Source organism: Hypanus sabinus, chromosome 12, assembly GCF_030144855.1.
Source record: "Hypanus sabinus isolate sHypSab1 chromosome 12, sHypSab1.hap1, whole genome shotgun sequence".
Taxonomy (NCBI): Eukaryota; Metazoa; Chordata; class Chondrichthyes; order Myliobatiformes; family Dasyatidae; genus Hypanus; species Hypanus sabinus.
In genome coordinates, this window is record NC_082717.1 from 107290099 (window position 1) to 107309838 (window position 19740).

Consider the following 19740-nt stretch of genomic DNA (forward strand, 5'->3'; position numbering starts at 1 on the left):
CCTGGACTGTAAATGATTAAACAATGTGTTCAACAAAATCATGAAAAATTGAATTGTTTGTGCGTTATTAGCTTAGGCCAATTATGTATGTATTATTGTGACTTAGATGGAGATCAGACCACAATTAATGAGAAATTAATGCAGAAAACCAGGCAATCGCAAAGGGTTCACAAACTTTGTCTTGTGAGCATACACAGTAAATCCAAGAAACACGATGGAATCATTGAAAGACCTCACCCAGTAGAACAGACAAGTTCAAAGTTAAAATTACATTCATTATCAAATTGTATATATACTCTATGCAACCTTGAAGTTCATCTTCTTGCAGGCAGCAACAAAACAAACCCAAAAGAACCCATTAAAACCAGACCGTCAAACACCCAATGTGTGAAAAAAGAATTAATTGTGTAAACAATTTAAAAAGTTAACTCAACTGAAGGTCAAGAAAGTGAGTCCACAGCATAAAGCCAGTTCATCGCTGCAGTCCATCCAAGAGCCTGTTAACTGTAGGCCAAAGCCTAAGTTCAGCACAGAAACGAGTAAACACCGGCTCTAACATCCCAATCTTTTCAATCTGGCCCTGTGCTTAAATCAGCCAAACATTGGCTCATTCCTCTCTCCCAAGCTCCAATGCCTCGATTCAGCCAGTACCCAAAATGCCGCAACCCTACTGTCTCTTCGAGACTTCAGTTCACACCATAAAAATGCCAGGTCATGCAGGGAGTTCAAAAGCACAACTCCAAAAGGGAAGGTACAGGCTATTGATTACATTGATCGTTGTCCAGAAAAAGTGCGATGAATAGAGTTGTTAGTAGATTTGTTTGCTACTAGAAGGCATCACTGTGTTTCACCAGTGCCATCTTAAACCAGAAGGAGCAACCAATCAACCATTGTGCAAGAGACCAAAGAAAAAATTAGCAAATAAGTAAGCAATAAATTATCGAGAGCATGAGATGAAGCGTCTGTGAAAGTGATTCAGTGGGTGAAGTTACCACACTTCCAGGACCCTCACAGTTAGACCATAAGATATAGGAGCAGAGGTAGGCTATTTGGCCCATCAAGTCTGATCTGCCATTCAATCATGGGCTGATCAAGACTAAAGGCACCCAATCACTTGGCCTCCACAGCCTCTCGTGGCAACAAATTCCACAGATTTACCACCCTCTGACTAAAGTAATTTCTCCGTGTCTGTGTTCTAAATGGACGTCCTTCAATCCTGAAGTCGTGCCCTCTTGTCCGAGACTCCCCTACCATGGGAAATAACTTTGCCATATTTAATCTGTTCAGGCCTTTTAATATTTGATGTTTCTATGAGATCCCTCCCCCCACCCCCCCCACCCCCATTCTCCTGATCTCCAAGGAATACGGCCCAAGAGCTGCCAAACATTCTTCATACGGTAACACTTCCATTCCTGAAATCACTCTCATGAATCTTCTGAATCTTCTCAAATGTCAGTATATCCTGTCTAAAATAAGGAGCCCAAAACTTTACACAGTACTCCAAGTGTGTTCTCATGAGTGCCTTAAAGAGCCTCAACATATCCCTGCTCTTATATTCTATACCTCTAGAAATAAATGCCAACATTGCATTCATCTTCTTCACCACTGGCTCAACCTGAAGGTTAGCCTTTAGGGTATCCTGCACAAGGACTCACAAGTCCCTTTGCATCTCTGCATTTTGAATTCTCTCCTCATCTAAATAAGTCTGCCCTTCTGTTTCTTCCACCAAAGTGCATGACCATACACTTTCCAACATTTATATTTCATTTGCCAATTCTTTGCTCATTCCCCTAAACTAAGTCTCTGTTTCCTCAACAATACCTGTCTTTGTATCATTGGCAAATTTAATCACAAATCCATTAATCCTATAGTTCAAATCATTGACATGCCTTGTAAAAAGCAGCGGTCCCAACACCAACCCCTGTGGAACTCCACTGGTAACTGGCAGCCAACTGGAGTAGGATCCCTTTATTCCCACTCTCTGTTTTCTGCCAATCAGCCAATGCGCTACCCATGCTAGTAACTCCCTTATAATTCCATGGGCTCCTATCTTGCTAAGCAGTCTCATGTGCAGCACCTTGTCAAATGCCTTCTGAAAATCAAGTACACCACACCTACTGCATCTCCTTTGTAATTTCCTCAAAAGATTATAATAGGTTAATCAGGCAGGATTTTCCTTTAATGAAACCATGCTGGCTTTGGCCTGTCTTGTCATGTGCCTCCAGGTATTCTGTAATCTCATCCCTAACATTCAATTCCAACAGCTTCCCAACCACTGATGTCAGGCTAACAGGTCTGTAGTTTCTTTTCTGCTGCCTCCAACCCTTCTGAAATAGCGGAGTAACATTTGCAATTTTCCGGTCATCCAGTACAATGCCAGGATCTATGGATTCTTGAAACATCATTGTTAATGCCTCTGCAATCTCTCCAGCTACATCCTTCAAGGGTGCATTCCATCAGGTTTATGGGATTTATCCATCCTCAGACCATTAAGCTTTCTGAGCACCTGCTCAGTCATAAATTTTCACTGCACAAACTTCACTTCCCTGACACTCTTGAATGTCTTGATATACTGCAGGTGTCTTCCACTGTAAAGATGATGCAAAATACATATTCAGTTCCTCTGCCATCTCTGCATCTCATATTACAATATCTCCAGCGTCATTTTCTATTGGTCCTATATCTACCCTCAACTCTCTTTTACCCTTTATATACTTAAAAAAGTTTTTAGTATCTTCTTTGATGCCAGCTTCCTTTCATAATTCATCTTTTTCTTCCTAGTGATCTTCTCAGTTTTCTTCAAGTTTTTAACAGCTTCCCAATCCTTTCTTCCCACTAGCTTTGGATTCCTAGTATGCCCTGTCTTTTTGCTTTTACTTTGGCTCTGACTTCACTTGTCAGCCATGAATTTCCATTCGAAAATTTCTTATTTGGAATATATCTGTCTTGCACTTCCCTCATTTTTTGTAGAAACTCCAGCTATTGCTGCTCTGCTGTCCTTCCTGGTAGAGTCCCTTTCGAGTCAACCTTGGCCAGTTCCCCTCTCATGCCATTGTAATTTCCTTTATTCCACTGAAATACCAACGCATTGAAATTTGAGAAGGAGAAACTAAATTCCAAAGTGAATTTGATCATATTCCCTAAGGGTTCCTTAACCTTAAGCTCTCTTACCACCTCCAGATCATTACAGGACACCCAATCCAGCATAGCCGACCCCCTCGTGGGCTCAACAACAAGCTGTTCTACAAATTCTCTCTCGAGGTCCAGTAACAGGCCTGGTTTTCCCAGTCCACTTTCATGTTAAAATCCCCGATGATTGAGGGGTAATAGCTGTTCCTAAACCTGGTGGTGTGGGTCCTGAGGCTTCTGGACTTTCCTCCTGATAGTAGCAGTGAGAAGAGAGCATGACCTGAGTGGTGGAAATCCTTAGTGGATGCTGCTTTTCTGTGACAGCACTCCATGTAGATGTTCTAAGTGGTGGGAAGGGCTGGGCCGTATCCACTACCTTTTGCAGAATATTTTGTTCAGAGGCATTGGTATTTCCATACTTGGTATTCCTTGTGCAGGATTTCCTAAAGGTTAACTTGCAGGCTGTGTCGGTGGTAAGGAAGACAAATGAAATGTTAGCATTCCTTTTGAGAGGACTAGAATATAAGAGCAAGGATGTGATCCCGGAGTTTATAAGGCATTGGTCAGTTTTGGGACCAATTTTTTTTTGTTGCTTTTAGGCCCTTTATCTGCGAAAAGACAACTGGCATTGGAGAGGGTCCAGAGGAGGTTCATGAGAATAATTCTGGGATTGGAAAGGTTAACATGAGTGTTTGATGGCTCTGGGTTTATATTGGCTGGCGTTTAGAACAAGGAGCGGGGATCACATTGAAACCCATGGAATATTGAAAGGTGGTGATAGGATGTTTCTTATAGTGGAGTTATACTAGAACCAGAGGGCAGAGCCTCAGAATTGAGGGTGCATTTAGAACAGAGATGAGGAAGAATTTCTTTAGCCAGGGGCTGGTGAATCTGGAATTCATTACCACAGATAGCTGTGGGGACAAGTCATTGGGTGTATTTAAAGCAGAGGTTGATAGATTGTCAATTAGTTGGGGGGGGTCAAAGGTTATGAGGAGAACAGAGTTGACAGTGATAATAAATTAGCCATGATGGAGCACATTCAATGGGCTGAGTGACCTAATTCTGCTCTTTTGTCTTATGGTCTTATAATGCTGTGGAGGTTTGGTTGTTGAATTTTTTTTGCTTTGTGTTTTATAATATGTGGAAAATATTGATTTTTGAAAAAAAGAGCCTCTTCATTACCCAGAGTCTGCCTGTATCCATAAATCAGATTCTCTGTAGTTCCTAGTTTTTGTTGGTGGAAGCATTTATCTTGGCTGCAGGTGTTTCAGCATATCCTGTGCTGTGCCAAGTCACATGATCTAAGCTGTCAAGAGTAGAGCAGAGTTGGTATTGTCATCATTGCGGCCCCTTGTTGTTTCTGTGCTGCTCTGCTATTGAATTTACAGCGTGAAGTTCAATATGGTTCAGCGTACTGGTTATCCCTTTGATCCTGACTGATTCTGATTGATTTGTAGAAAGATTGATGATTAATTGTGGTGTATGGGTGTGCTTGCTTTTTAAAATGTTTTATCTTTCAACCATTGAACAAATGTATACCTCTTGTGCACTCCAGGTTATAATTAATTGTAAAAACCAATTTTCCAAATTAACCACTCATTACTGTATATGCAGTATAGAATATGGAACAGGACAGCACAGGAACAACCCTTTCAAACCAAGTATTCTACCAAATTACTAATCAAATGGTCATCTAAGCTAATCTCTAGTGCCTGCACAATGTTCATATACCTCCATTTTGCTCTCATTGATATGCCTACCTGAATGTCTCTTAGAAGCCCCGAATGTGTCTGCCTCTTTCACCAACCCAGGCAATGCATTCCAGGCACATCCCCCTTCTCTGTTATTTTTTTTAAAAAACTTTCCCCTTACATCTCTTTAGAAATTACCCCCTCTCACCTTAAATGCATGCCCTCTGGTATTAGAGATTTCAACCCTGTAAAAAGATACTTTCTACTCTGTCTCTCATAATCTCAAATCTCTTATCAGATCTCCCCTCAGCCTCTGCCACTCCAGAGAAAACGACCCATTTGTTCTATTGTTATAGCACATGCACTCTTAATCCAGGTAGCATCCTAGTAAATCTCATCTGCACCCACTTCAAAGCCTTGATATCCTTTCTATAATGGGGCGACCAGAACTGTATGCACTCCAGATGTGACCTAACTAGAGTTTTATAAAGCTGCAACATAACTTCTTAACTTTACAACTCAGTGCCTCGACTAATAAGGACAACACACCATGTGCCTTCTTAACCACCTGAAAACCTGTGCAGCCACTTTCAGGCAGCCGTGAACTCAGGATCACCAACACTACTAGGGGTTGTGGGTTTCTTTTCACTACCTTCAGTTTGTGGTAGCTGTCCATATTGTGTTGCTTTCATGCCTCATTGTCCTTTCAGGCTGAGCTGCGGGTCTGGGAGGTCCAGTAGCTTGCCCTAGTAAGAGATGACAAGGCAGCAAAAGTTTAATAGTTAATAGCTTCATTTTTGGAGATTATCTACAATAAGTAATATTTGTGGCTGTTAGTTTGTTGCAGATTATTGCAAAGCATTACCGTGTAATATTTAAATAAAGATTTGAGACATTGTCATTCTTCAGTGTGAGTGTAAAGGAGAACAAAATGATTGTTACTCTGGATTTGATACTGGGAAAAAACAGTAAGCCTAAAAAACACAATAAAAATAAATAAAAACAATCTGTAAAAGTAACTCCCTAAATTCTGGAGGAACCTGGCAAATCAGGTATGGAAAGAAAGCAATAGTCGACGCTTGGGACTGAGGCCATTCTTCAGAACTGGGAGGAGGAAGCTAGAATAAGAAAGTAGAGGGAAGGGTAGGAGTTCACGCTGGCAGCTGATAGATGGATGGGTTGAGGATGGGGATGAAATAAGAAGTGGGGAGGTGATGGGTGGAAAAGGTAACAGGTTGAAGAAGGAGGATTCTGATTAGAGAGAAGTGCCATGGGAGAAGGGGGAGGGGTACCAGTGAGAGGTGATAGGCAGTTGTGGAGAAAAGAGGGGGCCAGAGTGGGGAATTGAAAGGGGGAGGGGGAAACTAGCTGGAAGTTGGAGAAATCAGTGTTCATGTCATCAGGTTGGAGGCTACCCAGACAGAATATGAGGTGTTGCTCCTTCAACTTGAGTGTGGCCTCATTTGGCAGTAGAGGTGGCACGGGCCAACATGTCCAAATGGGGTTGGAATTAAATGGTTGGCCATCTGCTTTCTGCAGATGGAGCTCAATAAAGAAGCCCCCAACCTTCATCTCACCAATGTAGAGGAGGCCACATCGAGAGCACCTGACAGGATAGATGACCCTGGCAGATTCACAGCTGAGGTGTTGCCTCACCTGGAAGGACTGTTTGGGGTCCTAATTAGAGGTAAGGGAGAAGGTAAATGGGCAGGTGTAGCACTTGGGGCCCCTTTCAGGAATAACGGTTGAGGGGAAGATTAGTGAGGAGAGACGAATGGATCAGGGATAAACATTGATTTTTTTTCTAACATCTGGTAACTCCCCCCCCCCCCCCCACCCACTTCAGTTCCCCACTCTGGCTCTTCTCTTGTCTCTTGCTTCTCTCACCTCTCCCTGTACCCCTACTCCCTGTACCCCTTTCTCACTCTTCTCTTCTAATACTTCTGCCTTTTCCAGCTATCACTTCCCAGCTTCTTACTTCATCTGCCTCTCCCCGTCCTTTTATTCTGATTTCTTTCCCCTTCCTTTCCAGTCCTAATGAAGGGCCTCAGCCCGAAATGTTGACTTTTTCCCCTCAGATACTGCCTGACCTGCTGAGTTCCTCCAGCATTTTTTTTGTTAATCTGGATTTCCAGGATCAGCAGAATCTCTTGTGTTTATGTATATCAGCTGTTTACAGTATATGTTAGCGCTTTTGTGCTGTCATAGAGTGAGAAATATACCACTTCCATTTCTGCCATTATCTCCATCAAGTTCTGATGTAAGATAACAATTGCTCAGCAAAATGTATTGAGTTCCCCCCCCCAAAAAAAAAACAGTTGCACCATGATATCTTTTCAAATCTTTTTTCTCAATTAACATTTGTGAAGCTTCTGGCTGTTGTGCTCATTTGGGATCTGGATTGAATACCTACGTTTCAAAGCTGGCAGAGAGAGAGGTCAGTTTTTTTTATTGTGTGGTTTGGCTCTGAGCTGAGGTCCCAAAAATAAATTGATACCTGCTTCAGCTCTCCACCTGACCACTTGGTTTCTGTTTGTGAAATACCAGCATTACATGTGAACCTAAATTTTTGTGAAAGAACATATCATATTTTTTCCTCATCATTTGAATTCTGTTAGAGAAATTCTTAGACTGAGTGTCTTGACTAAAAATTCAAATCTAAAATACTTGTGTGTTTGTGGTATTGGATACAGGAGTCATCTTTTCAGTCTCTTTCTAGGCATTAAGGAACTGAGTTATAGGGAGATGTACAGGCAAAAACTTTATTACTTGAAACTTTAGAATTGGATCGAACTGTATAAAATAAGACCATAAGGCATAGAAAAAGAATTAGACCATTTGACCCATCAAGTCTGCTCTGCCAGTTCATCGTGGCTGATTTATTATCCCTCTCAATTCCATTCACTTGCCTTCTCCGTGTAACCTTCAGAGTCCTTACTAATCAAGAATCTATCAACCTCTGCTTTATATAAACTCAGTGACTTGCCTGCCATAACCATCTGTGGCATTGAATTCCACATATTCACCACCCTCTGGCTAAAGAAATTCCTCTTCATCTCTGTTCTTAAGGGACATCCTTCTATTCTGAGGCTGCACCCTCTAGTACTAGAGTCCTCCACTATAGGAAATACCCTCTCCGCATCCACTGTATCTAGCCCTTTCATTTTTTTTAGGTCTAAAATCATGAGAGACACTCCGTCTTTATCCCAGAGCTGGGGAATCAGGAACTTGAAGAACATAGATTTAAGGGTAGCACAGAAGGGCTTCACAGTTGATAGCTGGCATGGGTGTGATGAGCTAAACAGGCCAGATTCTGCTCTATACGATTCTGTTTCTTTTCAGACTTGATGCCACTTCTGGTATGAGCTTACTTTGTTATTTTAACAACCAAGATGTGTTGGGAAAAGTAGTCTATGGGAATATTTGAGATTTTACTTGGACTGATTAGGTTTTTTGCTACTTCTGTTGCATATTTGTATCACTGCTTGCATTAAAATGGTAAGTAACGTAGCTATTGTCAGTTTACTTGACTGAAGATGTGTGAATATTTTCTGATTGTACAATATTTAGGGTTAATGAACTTAAGGATAATTGGCGATTATAAAAATAACCCCTCCTGTAGACATGTTGCAGGAGTACAGGGAAATTGAGGAATAAACCATCAACATTTGAACAGTCTTGGCGTGTGTTTGTACAAGGGAATAAGCAAGAAATGGGACTGGGAACAGCTGTGCTAAGAGCCATTTTAGCTGCAGTGGGTTGAAAGCCCATCTGTGTCGTCATAAGCAAGTAAATAGTGGCCTGATGTATTTCTGCACATGCCCACAAATAAACTGCCTGTTTGACTTGTACTACTGAATGTATGCCAATGTCTGGCAGTAGATTAGTTCTTGATAAGTCAGGGTGTCAAAGATTATGTGAAAAAGCGGGAGAATGGGGTAAGGAAAAATAAATCAGCCCTGGTCAGACAAAGGGGCAGACTCAGTGGGCCGAATGGTGTAATTCTGCTCTTACCCTTCTGGTGTCATGGTCTGACACGCAAAGCAGTGTTATAAAATATAACTTGATTGTGACAGACTGCTTTTGTTTAAATATTTTGAACTGTGTTTGATGACATAGGTTAGGACTTTATTCCTTGCAATGTAGACCATAAGACATAGGAGCAGAATTAGGCCATTCAGCCCATCAAGTATGCGCCACCATTCCATCATGGCTGATCCTGGATCCCACCCAACCCCATACACCTGCCTTCTCGCTTTATCCTTTGAATCAATGACCAATCAGGAAACTATCAACTTCTGCCTAATATACCCATGGAATTGGCCTCCACCACAGTCTTTGGCATAGCATTCTACAAATTCACTACAGTCTGGCTGAAAAAATTAGTTTGACATTTTTCTAAAAGGTCACCTCCCAATATTGAGGTTGTGCCCTCTTGTTCTAGATACACCCACCAAAGGAAACATCTTCTCCATATCCACCCTATCTAGTCCTTTCAACATTTGGTAGGTTTCAATGAGGTCCCCATGCATTCTTCTAAATTCCAGTCTGTACAGGCCCAGAGCTGCCCAACGTACCTCGTATGTTAACCCCCTTCATTCTCAGAATCATCCTCGTGAACCTTCTCTGGACTCTTTCCAATGGCAACATATCCTTTCTAAGATATGGGGCCCAAAACTGTTGACAGTACTCCAAGTGCATCCTGACTAGTTCCTTATAAAGCCTCAGCATTATCTCATTGCTTTTATATTCTATTCCCCTTGAAATAAATGCCAACATTGCATTTGCCTTCTTTACCACAAACCCAACCTGTAAATTAATCTTCTGAGAGTCTTGCACGAGGATTCCTAAGTCCCTCTGCGCATCTGTTGTTTGAATTTTCACCTCATTTATATAATAATCTGCACTATTGTTCCTTTTACCAAAATGCATGATCATACATTTCCCAACACCATATTCTATCTGTCTTTTCTTTGCCCATTCTTCCAATTTGTCTAAGTCCTGCTGCAATCACATTGTTTCCTCAGCATTACTGACTCCTCCACCTACCTTTGTATCATCCGCAAACTTTACCACAAAGCCAACAATTCCATTATCCAAGTCACTGGCAGACAATGTGAAAAGTAGCAGTCCCAATACTGACCCCTGAGGAACACCACTAGTCATTGGCAGCCAACCAGAAAAGTCCCCTTTTATTCCCACTCGCTGCCTCCTGCCTGTCAGCCATTCCTCTATCTGTAGCAGTATCTTTCCTGTAATGCCATGGGATTTTATCTTGTTAAACGGAATCATGTGTGGCGCCTTATCAAATGCCTTCTGAAAATCCAAATAAATGACATCCACTCCCCTTAGTCCACCTCGCTTATTACTTCTTCGAAGTACTCTACCAGATTTAGAAACATAGAAAATCTACTTCACAATACAAGCCCTTCGGCCTACAAAAGTGTGCCGAACATGTCCATACCTTAGAAATTACCCAGTGTTACCCATAACCCTCTATTTTCCAAAGCCCCGTGTACCTATCTAGGAGTCTCTTAAAAGACCCTGTCATATCCGCCTCCACCACCGTCGCCAGTAGCCCATTCTATGCACTCACCACTCTCTGCATTTTTTTAAAAAACTACTTACTCATGACATCTCCTCACTATCTACTTCCAAGCACCTTAAAACTATGTCTTCTCATGCTAGCCATTTCAACCCTGGAAATAGCCTCTGACTATCCACATGATCAATGCCTCTCAATGAGGTTACCTCTCATCCTCCGTTGCTCCAAGGAGAAAAGGCAAGGTTCACTCAACCTATTCTCAAAGGCATGTTCCCCAATCCAGGCAACATCCTTGTAAATCTCCTCTGCACCCTTTCTATGGTTTCCATATCCTTCCTGTAGGGAGGTGACCAGAATTGAGCACAGTACCCCATGTGGGGTCTGACCAGGGTCCTACATAGCTGCAACATTACCTCTCGGCTCTTAAACTCAATCCCACAATTGATGAAGGCCAATGCACCATAAGCCTTCTTAACTACAGAGTCAACCTGCACAGCAGCTTTGAGAGTCCCTTGGGCTCAGACCCCAAGATCTCTCTGATCCTCCACACTGCCAAGAGTCTTAACCATTAATACTATATTCTGCCATTATATTTGACCTACCAAAATGAATCACCTCACACTTATCTGGGTTGAACTCCATCTGCCACTTCTCAGCCCAGTTTTGCATCCTATTAATGTTCTGCTGTAACCTCTTGACAGCCCCAACCTTTCTATCATAAGCAAATTTACTAACCCATCCCTCCTCTTCCTCATCCAGGTCATTTGTAAAAATCAGAGTAGGGGTCCCAGAACAGATCCCTGAGGCACACCTCTGGTCACCGACCTCCATGCAGAATATGATCCGTCTACAACCACTCTTTGCCTTCTGTTGGCAAGCCAGTTCTGGATCCACAAAGCAATGTCCCCTTGAATCCCATACCTCCCTACTTTTTAATAAGCCTGGCATGGGGTACCTTGTCAAATGTCTTGCTGAAATCCATATACACTACATCTACTGCTCTGCCTTCATCAATGTGTTTAGTCATATCCACAAAAAATTCAGTCAGGCTCGTAAGGCACAACCTGCCTTTGACAAAACCATGCTGACTATTCCTAATCGTATTATGCCTCTCCAAACGTACATAAATCCTGCCTCTCAGGATCTTCTCCATCAACTTACCAACCACTGAAGTAAGACTCACTGGCCTATAATTTCCTGGGCTATCTCTACTCCCTTTCTTGAATAATGGAACAACACCTGCAATCCTTCGGAACCTGTCCTGTCCCCATTGATGTTTCAAAGATCATTGCCAGAGGCTCAGCAATCTCCTCCCTCGCCTCCCATAGTAGCCTGGGGTACATCTCGTCCAGTCCCGGCAACTTATGCAACTTGATGCTTTCCAAAAGCTCCAGCACATCCTCTTTCTTAATATCTATATTCTCAAGCTTTTCAGTCCACTGCAAGTCATCCCTACAATCACCAAGATCCTTCTCTGTAGTGAATACTGAAGCAAAATATTCATTAAGTACCTCTGCTATCTCCTCCGGTTCCATATACACTTTTCCACTGTCACACTTGATTGGTCCTATTCTCTCACGTCTTACCTTCTTGCTCTTCACACACTTGTAGAATACCTTGGGATTTTCCTTAATCCTGTCTGCCAAGGCCTTCTCATGGCCCCTTCTGGCTCTCCTAATTTAATTCTTAAGCCCCTTCCTGCCAGCCTTATCTTCTAGATCTCTATCATTACCTAGCTTTTTGAACATTTCGTAAGCACTTCTTCTTGACTAGATTTACAACAGCCTTTGTACACCATGGTTCCTGTACCCTGTCATCCTTTCCCTGTCTCATTGGAACGTACCTATGTAGAACCCCGCACAAATATCCCCTGAACATTTGCCACACTTAGAAACATAGAAAACCTACAGCACAATACAGGCCCTTCGGCCCACAAAACTCTACCGATTATGTCCCTACCTTAGAACTACCTAGACTTTACCCATAGCCCTCTATTTTTCTAAGCTCCATGTAGCCATCCAGGAGCCATCTCTTAAAAGTGCCTATCATTTCCATCTCCACCACTGCCGTTGGCAGCCCATTCCACACACTCACCACTCTGCATTAAAAAAAAACTTACCCCTGACATCTCCTGTACCTACTTCCAGGCACCTTAACACTATGCCCTCTTGTGCTAACCATTTCAGCCCTAGGGAAAAGCTTTCATAAGTATCCCTGAGAACATCTTTTTTCAATTTATGCTTCCAAGTTCCTGCCTGATGGTCTCATATTTCCCCTTACTCTAATTAAATAGTTTCCTAACTTGTCTGTTCCTATCCCTCTCCAATGCTATGGTAAAGGAGATAGAATTGTGATCACTATCTTCAAAATGCTCTCCCACTGAGAGATCTGTCACCTGACCAGGTTGATTTCCCAATACCAGATCAAGTACAGCCTCTCATCTTGTAGTCTTATCTACATATTTAGTCAAAAAACCCTTGTGAACACACCTAACAAACTCTACCCCATCTAAACCCCTTGCTCTAGGGAGATGCCAATCTATATTTGGGAAATTAAAATCTCCCACTACAACAACCCAGTTATTATCACACCTTGTTACTATTGGGTGGTCTATATTTTTTTAAAAAACCACCCAGCAGAGATATTGACCCTTTCCTGTTCCTAACTTCCACCCACAGAGACTCCATAGACAATCCCTCCATAACTTCCTCGTTTTCTGCAGCCTTGATGCTATCTCTGATCAACAGTGCCACATCCCCACTTCTTTTGCCTCCCTCCCTGTCCTTTCTGAAACATCTAAAGCCTGGCACTTGAAGTAACCATTCCTGCCTCTGAGCCATCCAAGTCTCTGTAATGGCCACAAAATCATAGCTCCAAGTACTCTGTCAGGCAAGATTTCTCTTTCCTGAAACAATGCTGACTTTATTTTTGTCAATGGTCTCCAAGAACTGCAACACTTTCCAAGCACTAAGGTTAGGCTAACTGGCCTATAATTCCCTTTCTTTTGCCTTCTTTCCTTCTTAAAGAGTGGAGTGACATTTGCATTCTTCCAGTCCTCCAGGACCATGCCAGAATCGAGTGATTCTTGAAAGATCATGACCAATACATCTGTTACCTCTTCAGCAGCCTCTCTCAGGACTCTGGGATGCAGTCCATCTGGTCCAGGTGACTTATCCACCTTAAGACCTTTGAGTTTGCCTAATACTTTTTCCTTTGTAATCGTAATGACACTCACTGCTGCTCTCTGAAACTCACAGATCTCTGGCCCACTGCTAGTGTCTTCCACAGTGAAGACCGATGTCAAGTACCCATTAAGTTCATCTGCCGTTTCTTTGCCATTACTACTTCACCAACATCATTTTCCAGTGGTCCAGTATTAACTCTCACCTCCCATTTTACTGAGAGGTTCAATTTAATGTCAGAGAAAGCATTTAATATACATCCTGAAATGCTTTTTCTTTGCAAAACGTTTATATAACTGGGGGAAAAAAAAGCTTTTAGTATCCTGCTTTGTACTATTGGCTATTTTGCCCTCATGCTTCATCTTTTCCCTTATAGCTTTTTAGTTGCCTTTTGTTGGATTTTAAAAGCTTCCCAAAAGCCTTTCCTTGGCTTTTACGCAGTCCTTAACTTCCCTTGTCATCCATGATTGCCTACCCATGTCATTTGAGAACAACTTCTTCCTTGGGATGTATCTATACTGCGTATTGTGAACCGTTACCTGAAATTTCATCCACCTCTGCATTGCCGTCACCCCCACCAGTATCCTCCTCCAATTCACCTGGCAAGCTCCTCTCACATGCCTCTGGAATTCCCTTTATTCTTTTGCCATACTGATACATGTGACTTGTGCTTCTCCCTCTCAATTTGCAGTACGAGTTCAATCATATTATGATCACTTCCTCCTTAGGGTTCATTTACATTAAGCTCCCTAATAAGATCTGGATTATTCCACAACATCCACTCTAAGGTAGCCTTTCTCCAAGTAGGCTCAAGCACAAGCTGCTGTAAAAAGCCATCTTGTAGACTTCAACATATTCCCTTTCTTGCAATCTGACACCAACCTGATTTTCCCAATCCCCTTGCACATTGAATTCTCCCATTACAATTGTGTTTTTGCCATTATTATGTGCCTTTTCCAACTCCCTTTGCAATCTCAACCCCATGCCTTTATATGATTCTCATAATTTTTTTTACCCTTGCAATTTCTCAACTCCACCCACAAAGATTCAACATTCTCTGATCCTCTGTCACCTCTTTCTAAAGATGTAATTCCATCTCTTGCCAACAGAGCCACATCACTGGCTATGCTTTCCTGCCTGTCATTTCAATGCAAAGTATACCCTTTGATGTTAAGCTCCCAACTATGGCTGCAATTTCAGCCACGGCTCAGTGATGCCCACAATGTCGTACAGACCAATCTGTAATTCGACCAGGAGTTTGTCCGTCTTATTCCGAATTTGATATTCATTTAAATACAGCACCTTCACCGTTTTAAATTTTGCTTCTGTGATACAATTTAACTGCTCTGTCTGCATTTGTACCCAAACATTGGCTTGTCCTCCCTTACATTCATCTTGCATCCATCATCTACTTGTAAACCTGCAGGCTCATCTTAAGCTCTATAACATCTCCCTGCCATATTGGTTTACACCACTCCCAACAGCTCTAGTAAACTTGCCCGCAAGAATATTGGTCCCCCTCGGATTCAAGTGCAACCCTTCCCTTTGTAGAGGTGCAACCTGCCCCAGAAGAGGTCCCAATTATTCGGAAATCTGAATCCCTGCCCCCTGCTCCAATTCTTCAATATAGAAGATTGAGAGGAGATTTGATAGAGATATACAAAATTATGAGAGGTATCATCGTCGTCGTTGGGTTGCATCTGGAATTTCCAGTTGGTGATCAATTTCCCTCCACGCTTCTCTAAAATACTGGGAAATCATATACTTGGCAGGTTACAGCAGTGGTTTTCCTTTGCCTTCTGCTGGATGAGTTTAAAGAGATTACCACCTCTTGCAGCAGATGACCAGAATGCCTAAGTGTCTTGTCGTGCTCTTAGCGCTCCACAAACACCTACTGGCCTGCCTTCTTGACCAATGGACCATTAATCAGTCTCCTCCGCTCAATCTGCCAGGGCCAGACTTCACACGCTGGGGCAGACAAATCCCCTACCTCACTGAGGGTCGAAGACCCGTCTGCTGCCCTCCCCTGGTTTGGCCCGTCTGCCGAGACCGTTTACCAGGGTGCGGCCACTGCGCGTGCTACAGGTACTTGGAGCCACAGGTGAGGGCTGAGCGCCCAGTGGGGACCAAAGGTGGATGAGCTGCCCTGAAAAAGGGCACGGCAGGCTCCCCCACCAGAGGTGCTACCCCTTTTTAGACACCCCATACACCCCATGAGAGGTATGGATAGGGTAAATGCAGGTTTTTTCCATTGGGTGATACTGCAGCTAAAGGTTGTGGGTTAAGGGTGAAAGGTGCAAAGTTTAAGGAGTACATGAGGGGAAACTTCTTCACTCGAGGTTGTGAAAGTGTGGAACAAGCTGCCAGCACTCGTGATATATGCAAGCTTGATTTCAATGTACATGGATGGTAGGAGTATGGAGGGCTATGCTCCCGGGGCAGATCAACGGGAGTGGGTAGTTTAAGTAGCTTGGCGTGGACTAGATGGGCAAAAGCGTCTATTTTTCTGAGTTGTACTTTTCTAAGACTCTATGAAATCCAACTGACGTGTCTCATTATATTGCAGAACTTGCACACCCAACTAGTCCTTTGCTTACGAACTCGCCAGAGCTTTCAGAGGAGACGAAGCTGGCTACCACTGTGAAATTTGTTGCAGGAAACACTGTCGGTAAGGGACCTGCTTGGTAGCACATGTTTAATCACTTCTGCTAAAGTTTTGTTAGTTGTTCTTTAAAAAGATGGCATTTCAATTTATTTCTTTTTTTACCTTGTCATGCTTTACCTAGTACAATAAATGCTGGGCTATGGATATTTCCATGCTAATTTTGTTATTTTGCTTCCCGGGATTCTAGGTGGATCATTTTTGAAGTGTATTGATGATTCAACATGTGATTCCTTTTCTCTCAACAGATGGGTACAGCAGTTCAGATTCATTTGTTTCTGAATCTGAACAAATTGGAAACAGCATAACCCGGCAACGGTGAGTGGATGCTTCTCTAGGGACCTTGTAGATACAAAGCTTCATGAAATTGAATTACTGCTTTGGGAAGAGTGCATTATGATTGATAGTTTTTGGAGAGAGTGTAATGGAAATAATTCAGTGGAAAATGTGGCTCATCACGAGGATGAAAGCATACATTACTGTCTTGGAGTTGTTCTTTTTACAGTTCGCATTCGGGCACTTCTCCAGACAACACGCTAAAAGCTGCACCTCCTCCACCTCCGCCAAGACCACAGCCTTCTCATTCAAGGTCGTCTTCACTAGACATGAGCAGAAGCTTCTCTGCAAGCAACACAGGTGAGGAATCTTACTGGGCAGGTTTTTCTCATTGCAGTGCACAAAACAAAAACTGGTGACTGCAGGGATCGATGCTGCAATAAGACAGTGCAGAAATTATGAAATTACGCTTTGAGTTTAAATTGTCAATAAGAAATGGCTGCTGGTGTAAAGGTTGTGTAACTTGCAATGCAGATGTCATGTATGTTTGAGAATGTTTATTATTGTGACATGTACCAAGATACAGTGAAAATCTTGCAAAAATGATCATAGATCAAATCATTACATGGTGCATTGAACAGGAAAAGGTAAGACAATAACAAAAGTGTGAAAGCTTGCGAAAAAGTGCAGTGCAGGTAAATCATAAAATGCAAGATGAGTGATTGTATTGTGTTTTTTTTCCCCTGAAACTGAAGGACAAGCACAGGCTGGAGTTGTTGCCTGTCCTCCTGCCGTGCCTCCAAGACCACAGCCTACACAGGTAAATGGATCAGCTTTTCAAAACTCAGCTTTGAAGGTGCCATATGAAGTGAGCAATACATGCTTGAAAGTATTTTATTACATAAGACATAGGACCAGAATTAGGCCATAAGGCCCATTGAGGCTGCTTCATCAGTCCATCGTGCCTGATTCATCATCCCTCTCAACCCCATTCTCCTAACTTCTCCCCATAACCTTTGATGCCCTGATTAATCAAGAACCTATCAACCTCTGACTTAATTATACCCAATGACTTCGCCTCCACAGCCATCTGTGGTAATGAATTCTACAGATTTACCACCCTCTGGCTGAATAAATTCCTTGTTTCGTTTCTAAATGGATATCCATCTATTTTGAGGCTGTGTCCTCTGGTCACAAATTCACCTAGTTTAGGATTCACATCCACCCTTTCTAGGCCTTTCAGTATTCAGTAGGTTTCAATGAGATCCCTCTCCCCCTCATTCTTCACAGTGAGTACAAGCCCAGAGCCATTTAATTTTTTTTAAAATCTCCTAGTACATTAACCCTTTCATTCCTGGAATCATTCTTGTGGCCTCTTCTGGACTCTCTCCAATACCAGAACATCTTTTCTAGTTAAAGGGGCCAAAACTGCTCAGAATGCTCTAATGTGAAAAGAAGCTGACCCACACCAACCCCTACAGCACAGCACTAGTCACTGGCAGCCCCCTTTATTCTCAGTCTCTTCCTCCTGCCAGTCAGCCAATGTTCTATCCATGCTAGTACCATTCTTGTAAAACCGTGTGTTAAGCAGCCTCACGTGTGGCATTTTGTCAAAGGCCTTCTGAAAATCCAAGTAAACAACATCCATTGACTCTTGTCTATCCTGCTTGGTATTTCCTCAAAGAATTCCAACAGATTTGTCAGGCAAGATTTCCCCTTCAGAAAACCATTGGAATTTTGGCCTGTTTTGTCTTGTGCCCCAAGTACTCCTTTAATAATATACTCCAACATATTCCCAACTATTGAAGTCCGGCTAACCCGCTCGTCTAAACTGAGAGTGGTCTCATGGTGGCAGTAGCGGAGGCCATGTTGGAATGGGGATTGGAATGGAAGTGGCTGGCCACTGGGAAATCGTGGTTGACAGAGTAATCCCCCCAGTCTACATTGGGAGCCCCTGATACAGCAGATGTGCAGGTTGCCTCACCTGGAAGGAATGATTGGGGCTCTGAATGAAGGTGACTGGGCAGGTGTAGGATTTCTGTGTGCAGAGATAAGTGTCAATGTAGCACAGAAAGAGTTGGAAAGCATTACCAGGGAACATTTGGAACATTAGCTGTTCCACGTAGACAATGAAAAGGCAGGCGTAGCTGGGGCCCATGTGAATGTCCATGGCTACGCATTGAGTTGGACAAAGTCAGAGGAGCTGAAAGAGAAATGATTTGAATTATGTATTACTTTAATTTTAGTTCTTTAGAAAGTATATTATTAAACCGCATATTGGCCACAGCTTTGGAGGTTCTTCTAATGTGATATAATAAGGGTTTGAACCTCTCCTCCAAGCTTTTGTTCCTTGAAAGTTGATGCAACAGAATTTGAGGCATCCGGTTTAACATGCTTGTTCCCAGTATTTTGCATTTAATCCAAACTAGAGAAGAAATTTCTACCCCAGCAATTTGGAGGTCTTCAATTTTTTTATATAAATAATTTTAGTGTCAACAATTGTTGTGCTGTCAAAACAAATGTACTTAAGCCATCTCAGATTTTTTTAAAATTTGCTTTTAATCTACATTTGAGAGCTTTCACATTGTGCATTTCTCATTTTAGATTGATTTAAATTCAGAATTTTCTTTGTTCAGAAATTTACTACGTGTAAATGAAATACTTCTGACAGTGGTTTTATGTTCCACCTAGGTCACTGTGCCTCCATTACATCGGCCAGTAGACGTTGATGGTCATGTGGCTCACAGCAGCACCTCGCCACAGCAGATGCCAGAGCAGCCAAACTTTGCTGATTTCCGTCAATTTGAAGCGTTTATATCCAAGGGGACAGAGCAGCAAATGGACGATGCAGACAGGCATTCTGAAACTGTGCAGGTGAGCATGATCACAATATGGTGGTTGGGGAGCTAGTGTGTCACACATCTACATAACAGATTTAAGGCAGCCAGTAGAAGCTCCTGAGTTCAATGATTCAATCTAATATCAGAGAATGTATACAGTATTCCTGAAATTCTTTTCGCAGGCATCCACAGAACAGAAAAAACCCAAAGAATGGATGACAGAAATGTCAGAACCCCAAAGCCCTTCCTCCCCCCCCACTTTCTCCAGCAAAAGCACCGACCCCCTCTCCCCACCATGCATGCAAGAAAGCCCCAATGACACCTTGATCTAGAGTCCATCAGAAACTACAGTCCATAACCCAGCACTTACAGTATCTCAGACAGGCTCACTAGCGAGGGAGAGAGAGGTCGC

General features: G+C 42.6%; 1 protein-coding gene across 14 annotated transcripts in view; it reads left to right on the forward strand.

The window, feature by feature from the left end:
* reps1 (RALBP1 associated Eps domain containing 1) overlaps positions 1-19740 on the forward strand; it is a 120879-nt gene that overhangs the window by 88923 nt on the left and 12216 nt on the right. For all 14 annotated transcript variants that reach the window (XM_059986646.1, XM_059986647.1, XM_059986650.1 and 11 more), the window contains 5 exons: positions 16117-16218; positions 16461-16530; positions 16718-16848; positions 17244-17308; positions 19180-19362. In XM_059986646.1, coding sequence (XP_059842629.1) covers positions 16117-16218; positions 16461-16530; positions 16718-16848; positions 17244-17308; positions 19180-19362 — 551 coding nt within the window. The remainder of the gene's footprint in view (positions 1-16116; positions 16219-16460; positions 16531-16717; positions 16849-17243; positions 17309-19179; positions 19363-19740) is intronic.